Source organism: Salvelinus fontinalis, chromosome 30, assembly GCF_029448725.1.
Source record: "Salvelinus fontinalis isolate EN_2023a chromosome 30, ASM2944872v1, whole genome shotgun sequence".
NCBI lineage: Eukaryota > Metazoa > Chordata > Actinopteri > Salmoniformes > Salmonidae > Salvelinus > Salvelinus fontinalis.
Window position 1 is genome coordinate 10,555,127 of NC_074694.1, and position 12,228 is coordinate 10,567,354.

General features: G+C 41.8%; 1 protein-coding gene across 1 annotated transcript; it reads right to left on the reverse strand.

The window, feature by feature from the left end:
* Window positions 1-1,966: 1,966 nt before the first annotated feature.
* Window positions 1,967-11,105, reverse strand: LOC129828474 (proton channel OTOP3-like). Its single transcript, XM_055889506.1, has 9 exons — window positions 10,920-11,105; window positions 10,563-10,718; window positions 10,228-10,375; window positions 4,405-4,541; window positions 4,160-4,218; window positions 3,697-3,836; window positions 2,801-3,492; window positions 2,354-2,533; window positions 1,967-2,137 (listed from the first exon to the last, which is right to left on the reverse strand). Exons 1-9 carry the CDS (start codon window positions 11,103-11,105, stop codon window positions 1,967-1,969), a joined length of 1,869 nt encoding a protein of 622 aa, XP_055745481.1.
* Window positions 11,106-12,228: the final 1,123 nt, after the last annotated feature.

Genomic DNA, 12,228 nt, shown 5'->3' on the forward strand with positions numbered 1-12,228 from the left:
TCCAGATACTCAACTAGTCTAAAGGTCAGTTTTATTTATTGCTTTTTTAATCAGGACAACAGATTTCAGCTGTGCTAACATAATTGCAAAAGGGTTTTCTAATGATCAATTAGCCTTTTTAAAAATGATAAACTAACACAAAGTTCCATTGGAACACAGGAGTGATGGTTGCTGATAATGGACCTCTGTACGCCTATGTAAATATTCCATTCAAAATCAGCCGTTTCCAATTTCAATAGTCATTTACAACATTAACAATGTCTACACTATATTTCTGATCAAACTGATCTTATTTAAATGGACAAAGAATGTGCTTTTCTCTTAAAAACAAGGACATTTCTACGTGTCCCCAAACTTTTGAACGATAGTGTATATGTTACTTAAGATTGTTTAAATGTTTGTTTTAGATTAAGATTTATTGTACTTATTATTTTCAGTTTCTATTCTTGAAATGTTTTTACGGAAAGTTAAATTTTTTTGGTATCCCTTTTTATCACAGTAAAGTTCCTTTTCATTTTGGAAGAGTGTGAAATAGAGATTGACTGAGAGAGACTAGAGAGAGACCTGGGGACTGACCGGGACCTCTGAACTGACTGACTGAGACCTGGGGACTGACTGACTGAGACCTGGGGACTGACCGGGACCTCTGAACTGACTGACTGACTGAGACCTGGGGACTGACCGGGACCTCTGAACTGACTGACTGAGACCTGGGGACTGACCGGGACCTCTGAACTGACTGACTGAGACCTGGGGACTGACTGACTGAGACCTGGGGACTGACCGGGACCTCCGTGAACTGACTGACTGAGACCTGGGGACTGACCGGGACCTCTGAACTGACTGACTGAGACCTGGGGACTGACTGACTGAGACCTGGGGACTGACCGGGACCTCCGTGAACTGACTGACTGAGACCTGGGGACTGACCGGGACCTCTGAACTGACTGACTGAGACCTGGGGACTGACTGACTGAGACCTGGGGACTGACCGGGACCTCCGTGAACTGACTGACTGAGACCTGGGGACTGACTGACTGAGACCTGGGGACTAACCGGGACCTCTGTGAACTGACTGACTGAGACCTGGGGACTGACCGGGAACTCTGAACTGACTGAGACCTGGGGACTGACCGGGACCTCCGTGAACTGACTGACAGAGACCTGGGGACTGACCGGGACCTCCGTGAACTGACTGAGACCTCTGAACTGACTGACTGAGACTTGGGGACTGACCGGGAACTCTGAACTGACTGAGACCTGGGGACTGACCGGGACCTCCGTGAACTGACTAACTGACCTGGGGACTGACCGGGACCTCCGTGAACTGACTGACTGAGACCTGGGGACTGACCGGGACCTCCGTGAACTGACTGACTGAGACCTGGGGACTGACCGGGTCCTCCGTGAACTGACTGACAGACCTGGGGACTGACCGGGACCTCCGTGAACTGACTGACAGACCTGGGGACTGACCGGGACCTCCGTGAACTGACTAACTGAGACAAGAAGTGATATCTCTGGAATGTATGTATTGGCTTTTGAACTGCAGGCAAATGCTGTTGTATTCTGTGTCTGATTTCATTATGTCAATATTTTCAAAGTACCGGAAACATATCACATGTAATAAATAATGTATTACGAATCAAAGTACACATGTTTTTAATGTCAACAGAGAAATGTTTACATGTCTCATCTTTACAGAAATGTGATATTTAGCTAGTCACTAGTAGTCAGTCGGCACAACATTTCACCCAAGGATATGAAAAGGTGGAGGGAGCTCATTGTGGCCTTATGTCCCAGAGGGGAGCAGTTTGTCAGTGTTGTGGTTCCTATCCCTCAGGCAGTGATGAGGGGCTCCATCAGGGCCCCCCTGTAGAAGACTCCCAGAGGCTGAACCAGGTTGACCAAGATAAACCAGGCAGAGAAGAGAACGGGGGAGGGGGGTGGGGGAGAGGATAGGAGCTCAGCCAGTGATGAGGAGCTCCATCAGGGCCCCCACAGAGTGCATCCTGTAGAAGACTCCCAGAGGCTGAACCAGGTTGACAAGGACAAACCAGGCAGAGAAGCCAAAGAACTGCTTCCCCAGGCCGTTCTCAAACTGGGGGTGGGCTCCAAACGCTGGGATCATCCACAGCTGAGGAGAAGGGAGAGAGAAAAGATAGGGGGACAAATTAAATGACATTACATTGGAAAAGGGATAGGGTGTGAATACTAGCCTGATCCCAGATCTGTATGTGCTCCAAGGACAAAGCATAAGAGCAAGCACCAACAGATCTGCCACCAGGCTAGGTAAATACTGTGTAACATGATATTACAAGATCACAGACGTAATAGCCTTGGCGTCACTCACCATGATATTGGAGAGAATGAGGAAGGCACAGATCTCCTGTGTGACTCTTTTGTACCAGGTCTGTTGTCCTTCCTTGACTTGGCCACCAGGTGGTGCTGTCACTGCCTTTCCCCTCTCCAATAGAGACATCGCTCCTTCTACTTTATTCCTGTCATTTGTATTCTCCATGTTCTTCCTCTTCTGCTTTGGCACATGAGAGGGGTCACATTGTCAATGTATTACTATAGATAAAAGTGTGACTATACTTCAGATTGTAATGATACAGTGTGGTGCTATCTCAGGGCACTGAAAGTTATGAAGTAAAGATGGCTGGATGAATACATATTTGTTGTTCTCATATTTTAATTAAAGCAATTTAGTAGGAAAATCAGCCTTGGCCAGAGGGAATTGGAGTCGTCAACATTACTTGAACCATGAAATTGAAGAAGAAGAAGAAGAGTGACTTGCCATGAGTATGCTGCTCCGCTCCTTTCCTTCCCCCTTGGTGAGGGCCAGGTTGGGGTGTCGGTGGAGGCCATTGATGATGAAGACATTCTGCAGCAGGAGCTCCAACAGGCTGAGGAGGGAGTAGGAAAGGTCCAGGCTTCCCAGTGGTCCGCTAGGCCCCACAGCCAGAGCAGCCACCAGCGAGAAATAGGACAGGGCAAGCTGGCCCAGGGCTGCCCCAACCAGGAGGGCCACATCCAGGCTACGCGTGGGGTTATTTCCCCTCTCATCTGCCCTCCTCTCCAGCTTATGGACCAACAGGCCAGCCAGGGAGCAGAGGGACATGATGGGCATCACAGCTAGATGGTAGCCGTAGAATATCAGAAACGCAGTGTGTCGGTGCTGGCCTCGGTTCACCCAAACTTGATACAGGATGAACACAACCACCCCAGCTATAAGGACCAGACCCCCGAACAACGGCCCGAATAGGATCCCACCTTCGTGGACGATGCGTAGGGTAATCTTCTGGGCATGGTGGGGTATTGACCCAGGGCTCATACGCCTGCCCACATTCTTCCACATCACATAAAGCATGCAGCCTGCCATCAAGTAGTACTCCATGTTGAAGGGATACAGGACTTCATAACCCTTCCTGAAGAACAGGCACACTGTGTCTGCACTGCACTTGCATAACGTTGCATTTCTCAGCCCTGCTGAAAGGAAATCAGACAGGTTGATGAATCATTTCTTCATAGTATACAGTAGTAATAACATTCGATATTGTTAACATCTTTATAATTCAGTTGTAGGTCATCCAAATTGTCTGACTAGTGGGCAAGCACAGTTTACCTACTTTCATTGTGATAAAACGTACATAAATGTGTTTTAGTTGTGTAAGGATGTACTACGGTATATACCTGAGTCAGAGCTATCTGCGCTGCGATATGTGGCGCGGCCGTCCTCCTTCTCCATCTCTATCTCCAGATGAACGGTGTCTTCTGTCACCGCGTTCAGCCACAGCAACAGATCTGCGCTCAGAGTAACCATCAGCCCAGACCTGGCGTGGCAGCAGAAACACACACACATATCACAGTTCAAATGTATTACATAACAATATGAAATGAGATGTATGGATGATTCACTCTGAAATAAACACATAAAATTGCATAACAATAAGCTACAAATAAACACATAAAATCACACAATAAGCAACAAAGGGGTTCAAGCATTCACAAACACCAGCAATCCCATTATTACCTGTTTGCTTTGTAATGTATAGGTCCCTATTGGTTCCTTTAGTCAATGCAAATACCATAGTTCTCTCCAATAACAACAAGATGATGGTAAATGTTTTTGTAAATGAAATTGAGAGGCATGCACCTGGTAATGATCTTGTGCTTGTGAATACAGTCTTTGGAGTGAGCCCAGAGCAAATAGGTCTACGAAAAGACATTCATTCAAATGTTAAGGAAATTACATTGTCCAAGTCAATACCAGTTTAGAATATAGGTTCAATACAGGTCTCTATTACCAAAGAGATATGACTAACCTGCTTTAAATAAAGGTTCAATCAAATGAAAATGCATTGAAAATAGTCCAAACAAAAGCCAATGATTGATGACTACCTGTAGGCCAAGAAAGGGAGCCTCGATGAAGGGGGCAAGGACTTTAGCAACCGGCTTACACTCCTTCATCATGACATAGTAACCCATCTTGAAGAGATGCATCAGGAGACTGAAGGCGGCAAACAGCATCAGGACCACTGACATGGCAAGGGGGGGTCAGAGGTCAACCAGAAACAGAAGTTTTAGTTTAGAGTTGTGTCCCACATGCTATCCTATTCCCTATGTAGGGCACTCGTTTTGACGAGAGCCCTATGGGAACAGGGTGCCATTAGAGACGTCTCATAGATATCTGATAGAATGACTAACTACAATCTGTCACAATATAGAAGCCACCCTCATTGAATTGATTGTCCCTATTGAATTACAACGACCCAACCTGCATTCAATCACTGTAAAGCATTTATGGACGGATGATGGAAATGAGTGCAGGTGTACCATTCTAGTTCTGACTCCTAACCAAGGCAACCAATCAGCAGGGTTGGATATGATGCTACTGGAGCTCATGCAAGTCTTTTATTCTGGGATGACAGACAATATATATAACATTAGATGTTTTAAAAAAAAATATATATATTTATATAAACAATACAAAAGCATAGACATTCAAACAACTACATCACACCTGCCCAGGCCCACTAGCACACACCCCATCACCCTCCGCCACATTGTCACGTTGGTATAAATGGGTCGGGAGAGAGGTGCAGGAATATGTAATAGTTGTTGTTTGTTTGACCCAAATTACAGCGTGCTGCACGGGACGAAAACCAAACAAACACGATACAAAACACAGGGTTGAAACCCAACCAAAAGAGCGAGGAGAACCTCGAATAAATAACACAAGGGCACAATGATTAACACACGGGACGAGACCCGTAATCATCTGCGCAATCCACAATGGCACGAAAGCCCAAAACACACAGCACAGGTACTCACACGCACCAACGGACATTGTAACAATAATCAACAGGACAATGGTAAACCAAGGGCTCACTTATACAAGTCCTAATGACTGGGAATCGGGGGCCAGGTGTGTGTAATGAAAGTTCTGCAGGGATCCGTGACACACATGGCCTGAAACTGCACCATTTTGTTTCTCTTTGTAGCCCAAGCATTTTCATTATTTAAATACTAAATCATTCCATTTTTCCATTGTGTTAATAATGGCGGATTGATTGATTTCCATGTTTTCAGTATACGTTTTTTCTAGATGAGAGTAGAGAAACATTCAACCCATTGGGTATCTCACTATACCCCCATACACCATGTCTTGAAATATGCAGACAGATGGATTAAAAGTAAGATCACAGTATAATACTTCTCACAGCCAATTTTCTAGCTCCGCCCAGAACTTCCGGACTTTATAGCATTCCCAGGAAGCATGGATTGAGTCATTATTCATTTTGACTCTGCCATTGTGCTGTAGAATTTGTGAAATGTGTCTCTTTTTATACATTATACATTCTATACATTAGTTTGTACTGCATACATTTTTGTTAACTGTAATTTTTGTTAGTTATGCTCCAGCTTTCACTCCCATCTTGTGCCAACATCAGTTCTTTTAAAGTCTTGGTTCCAATAGTTTATATTATTTTCTAAGAGATTGTCAGTTGGATAGGCTCTCTGCGAGGTTTTGTACATCTTACCTATCATATGAACATCATTTTCTAACTCAAGTAAGATTCCCTCCAGGTTGCTCTGATGTCAAAAAAGATTTCAAATCAACATTTCGTGATATGTAACTTTTAAGTTGCATGTATTTGAAACTATCTACATTGGTCAGTCCAATTTACTTGTTAATTATGTCATGGAAATACATTTATTTCCTGTTAACAAGTCATTTATAGTTTCTATGCCTTTAGTTTTCCATGTGGATACATTTATGGGGGATTTCTGAAAAGTTAACCAAGGATTGTTCCATAGGGTTGTGTTTTTAGGAAGTGATATTGGTTCTTGTAGAATACTTTTCATTTTCTTCCATTTTGTTTTTTAAACTTCGCCCCAGTCTGAGTTCCTGGGGACTCTGGGGCAGGTTTTTATCAAGGATCTCTCTGTATTTTGCTCTGTTAATCTTTCCTTCGATCCAAACTAATCTCCCAGTGCCTGCCTCTGAAAAACATCCCCACAGGCCTTCATGTGCCTTTTACTGAGGAGTGGCTTTTGTCTGGCCACTCTACCATAAAGGCCTGATTGGTGGAGTGCTGCAGAGTTGGTTGTTCTTCTGGAAGGTTCTCCCATCTCCACAGAGGAACTCTGGAGCTCTTTCAGAGTGAACATCGGGTTCTTGGTTACCTCCTTGACCAAGGCCCTTCTCCCCCGATTGCTCAGTTTGGCCGGGCAGCCAGCTCTAGAAGGGTCTTGGTGGTTCCAAACTTCTTCCATTTAAGAATTATGGAGGCCACTGTGTTCTTGGGGACCTTCAATGCTTCAGAAATGTTTTGGTACCCTTCCCCAGATCTGTGACACAATCCTGTCTGAGCTCTACAGATAACTTATTCGACCTCCTGGCTTGGTTTTTGCTCTGACATGCACTGTCAACTGTGGGACCTTATATAGACAGGTGTGGGCCTTTCTAAATCATGTCCAATCAATTGAATTTACCACAGGTGGACTCCAATCAAGTTGTAGAAACATCTCAAGGATGATCAATGGAAACAGGATTCACCTGAGCTCAATTTCTCTGAGTCTCATAGCAAAGGGACTGAATACTTATGTAAATAAGGTATTTCTGTTTTTATTTGGAATACATTTGCAAAAATGGCTAAAAACCTGTTTTCACTTTGTCATTATGGGGTATTGTGTGTAGATTGGTGAGGGGAAAAAATGTATAAGATCAATTTTAGAACAATGCTGTAACGTAACAAAATGTGGAAAAAGTTAAGGGGTCTGAATACTTTCCCGAAAGCACTGTATGTACCCATTGTTCCTCTTTAGTGTATTTAACTATATCTGGCAAGTAAAAGTCCTGGGTGGCAAGTTGATACAGTTCCAAGCCTGGAAGGTTAAAACCAACCTCAGACTTACAGTAGGTTGATGTAAAACTTTCCTTTTTATTATATGCATTTTAATATGCCCCCATAAAGTTTGCTATAACTGGAAATATTCTTCAGTGGGGTGATTGGTATCCCCGAAAATAAATACAAAAACTTTGGCAGCCATGCCCTTCTAAAGAGTTTTATTCTACCTGTAAGATTTATGAGGTAGATTATAAAATGTAATTAGTTCTGCTTTCATATGGTGGAGTAATAGAATAAAGTTATCGTTATATATTTGTTGTTTGTTGTCACTTATTAAGCATCCTAAGTATTTAGTATTTTCTGTGGTCGACTTAAAGGATTGCTGTAGAGAATTAGTAAAACACATTTTCTTCCCCTATTGCCATTATTTGGTTTATTATTTCCACGTACATTTTATATCCTGAGATTTTTTTTATATTCTAAAAAAATATTTTTAGCGAAGGGGGCATTGAGTTTTCAATATTGGTCAGGTATATCCGGATATCATCTGCAAATATGTGTAGTTTAAATTAATGTTTACCAATACTGATAGCTGTTACGTTTGGGTCCTGTCTAATTCTTTCTGCAAGCGGTTCAATTGCCAGTGCAAACAGAAGGGGGAAAGGGCACATTCCTGTCTTGTGCACCTGTCTAAAGCAATTTCATCAGATAATGTATTATTTGTGTATATTTTTGCTTTAGGACATTCATGCAACATGTCTATATAATGTATTAACTCAGCTGGAAAGTTGAACGCTTCCAAAGTGTTGAATAGAAAAGGCCATTCAAGACAGTCAAAAGAATTTTCGGCATCAACAGCCATTATTGATAAATCAATATCTTATTTTTTTTTTGCGTATTGTATTAAACTGAAACATGTTCTTATATTTGTTTGTGTCTATTTGTAATAAATCCGGTTTGATTGATATGTGTCAAGTCTGGTAGGACTCTTGCCATTCTATTGCTTATAAGCTTTGTTTTTATTTAATGTCACAATTTATTAAACTTATGGGTCTATATTCAGCAGGGGACCTTCCAGATTTTTCTGGTTTTAATATAAGTGAAATACCCGTTTGATGCATGGAACTAGGAACTACTGAATTGAGTGAGGTATGTATTCTATGGGCAAGCCATCCATTCCTTGGGTTTTTCTCCATGCAAATGTTTTAACAGGATCTAATATTTCTTCTTGGGTGATCTCTGTTTTTAGTGATCATTTTCTGTCTGCTGATAGTTGCTTCAGAGTTGTTGAGTCTAAGAAGGCTGTAGGATCCGTCCAATTGTCGTTTCATTCTGATTGATAAACATTTTCACAGAAGCTTTTTGAAATGGTAATTAGTCGCGTTGTTTCTGAATGACCACTTTTCTATCTTTATCTTTGAAGATTATAACTGGTTCAGTGTGTATTCGTTTTGTGACGGCTGTGAGATATTTCCCAGGTTTATTTACCATTAATTAGCATGCTGTAGTTGTTGGCTCTCTTCAAAAGAAAGCCATCAATTTTATTTTATTCTTTATCTTGTAAATATTTTTTTGATGGCCTTTTTCTAAGATAGGGATTTCCTTGTCTTTTTCTTTCATTTTAATTTCTAAATCAGATGAAACGTTTGCCAAGTATGAGATTATCACCCCCCCTAACGTATGCCTTAAAGGCGTCCCAAGTCGGCTTTTCTCTGTCTACGTCTACGTTTGTAATGGTAAAGGTTTTCATTTTTTCGTTTATTTATTTAAGACATTACGGATCCAGAAGATGAGTTCTTTTGATTCTCCAAATGTTGTCACTTAAGTGTATTTTCTATTGGTGAAATTAAACATGACACCGGAGAATGATCCGATATCACTATATCATTCTTTTTTTTTTTATCCAGTAAATTGTTGAGTGCATTTTGGGAAACTAAAATGTAGTCAATGCTTAAATAGCTTTTCTTACTTTGAGAAAAAAATGGAATAGTCTTTTGCATTTAGGAATAATTTCCTCCAAGTGTCCTGTAAATCATTTGTGGAGGTTTTTTCAGCCTCTTTATAGGCTTCCTAAAATTGCCTTTTTTATATACTACATCTGTCAACCTTATTGAATGTATAGTTTAAATGTATAATTTATAAATGTATAATTCATGAATGTATCATTTATAAATGTATAATTTATATGTATCATTTATAAATGTATCATTTAAATGTATAATTCATAAATGTATCATTTAAATGTATAATATATAAATGTATAATTTATATGTATAATTTAAATGTATAATTTATATGTATAATTTAAATGTATAATTTAAGTCAGCTGCTAAAATAATAGTTCCTGTCTGGATTTGATCTCATATAACTTGAATTGTATCTATATATTTTTTTTTGTCCGGTCAGATAAACATTCCAAACCTCCTACCTGACAGCTTGGAGGCGTCCGCATGGTCCGAAAGCACAACCTCCGTCCCCAGCTAAAGTTGCACCCCTGCATTATATAGCTACAATTTCCCCCAGTTTCTTATTCAAATAAATACTACATAAGTATCCTATAAGGCATAATCCATGACATGTGTTTCTATCTGTCTGTTCAAACCCTAAAGTAACAAACCCTAAAGTACCGTAAATATAACTCCAAGTTTCGAGTTTCAAGTTTTATGAGTTGTATGTACAGGATACACTAGGTATACACCGTCCAATTAAATACTTTCTTGTAGGTTCCTTCTCGACAATGCAACAACAATTAGAAATGATAAAAGACAAGAATACGAACATGAAGTAAAATAGCTCAGGAAAACAGAGTAACATTTTGTCATAAGTATAATACAAGAAGGTACAATTTATAGTCCAAATAATAATCTACCTGTGACGGTGATTCCCCCAGCATGGTGGTCTTTATGTGGGCATATCCCAGGTTTCTTCCTGGCCCAGAGTAGGTACCACAGCATCCAGGCCAGGCTGAGGCCCATCAGCAGCAACATGAAGACCTGGGGCTCCTGGTGCCTGAGGCCCTGAGGGTTGAAGTCTCAGTTAAGGGACCACACATGCAAAGAGGAATGCTCAAGCTGTAACATACAGTGTGCCAGTGCACAGACTATTAGGACATGTTGCTATGAGTTCATTAGAGAAAATTAAAACAACGCTTAATTGCACATTTTATCCCAAGTGAGTGCTGGTCTTGTTTCATATTTCTTTAACCTGAGGGTTGAAGGCCTGGCCAGCTACCAGAGCTGCCCCAAGGAGGACAACGTTGAGGCCCAGGAGCCCAGAGAGCAGCCGTCTCCCACTGGGGGCCCACACCGGGACTGGGTCTGGGTGCGTATGGTTTCCGGATCCCTCCTCTTCCTCCTCAGCCTTGCACTGACTTCCAGGGTCTATGTTGTCGGCTGTCGCAGTGGTACCAGACTCCTGGCACTGACTTCCAGGGTCTATGTTGTCGGCTGTCGCTGTGGTACCAGAGTCCTGGCACTGACTTCCGGGGACCATGGTGTCGGCTGTCGCTGTGGTACCAGACTCCTGGCACTGACTTCCGGGGACCATGGTGTCGGCTGTCGCTGTGGTACCAGAGTCCTGGCACTGACTTCCGGGGACCATGGTGTCGGCTGTCGCTGTGGTACCAGAGTCCTGGCACTGACTTCCGGGGACCATGGTGTCGGCTGTCGCTGTGGTACCAGAGTCCTGGCACTGACTTCCGGGGACCATGGTGTCGGCTGTCGCTGTGGTACCACGCTCTGAATCCATACTTACTGACTTTAATTAGTCTGACTCCCTTTACTTTCACTATATCCACTCTGCAGCTCCCTTTTTCAACCTCTCAATGTCTCTCTCTCCCTCTCTTGCTCTCCTTGTATCTTTCATTTATCCATTCCGTATCTAGAAGTCTCTCTTGTTCTTTCCCTCTTCCTCATAATTCAAATGTAATGAGCGTTAGGAAGCTGGACCTACCCAGTAAGTGTGTGTATTAAAATGCAGGTGAAAAACCTAACCTGCACTCCCATTGGTAGTCCCAAGGTTGTGTAGATGTGGCGGAATCCTATATGTGGGACTAATCATGCCACGCCTTTAATACAATAAATAGTCTTCTGTTAGGCTGTGTACCAAATGGCAGCATATTCCCTTTATAGTGCACTACTTTTACCATGGGCCTATAGGGCTCTGGTCAAAAGTAGTGCACTATATAGGGAATATGCTGCCATTTGGGACACATACAATAAATCTCAGTTGACTTATGTTGCACGTTGACCTTAGTGTTTTCATTGTTCAAATAAACCATGAATGAATGCTCAAAGCCAGCTGTGCAGCGAGTGGATGTCACCATGAATCACTCCTGTAGTGTTCATTTTATATTGTTTATTTCACTTTTGTTTATTATCTATTTCACTTGCTTTGGCAATGTAAACATGTGTTTCCTGTGCCAATAAAGCCCCTTAAATTGAAAATTGAGAGAGAAAAGAGAGAGAGAGAGTGTGTGTGTATCTCAGGACAACAGGGCAGGAACCAAGAAGAAGCAGAAGAAACAGAACAAAAGTCAATCGTTCCTTTTATAACCGTTTGTATTTAAAATCATTTGTTGACCAATCACAGACCAAATCTGAGCAACACGGCCAATTAAATCATACCAACCAACATCTGCTAGGAGCGGGTCACACCTTGATGTGATGGTCTGACTCACTCTGAACAGACAAATTATCACAGAGATATATTACACACTACATCCATTTAGAAGGCATCAAAGTTCCCACCAGAGAACAAGTTCCATAGATACCAAACACGGATCCAAAAGGTGTTATATTCTAACACACATTTTTAAAAGACAGTTCTTTGGATTCTTTGTTGTTTGCAATTCAATTATTCAAAGAACTCT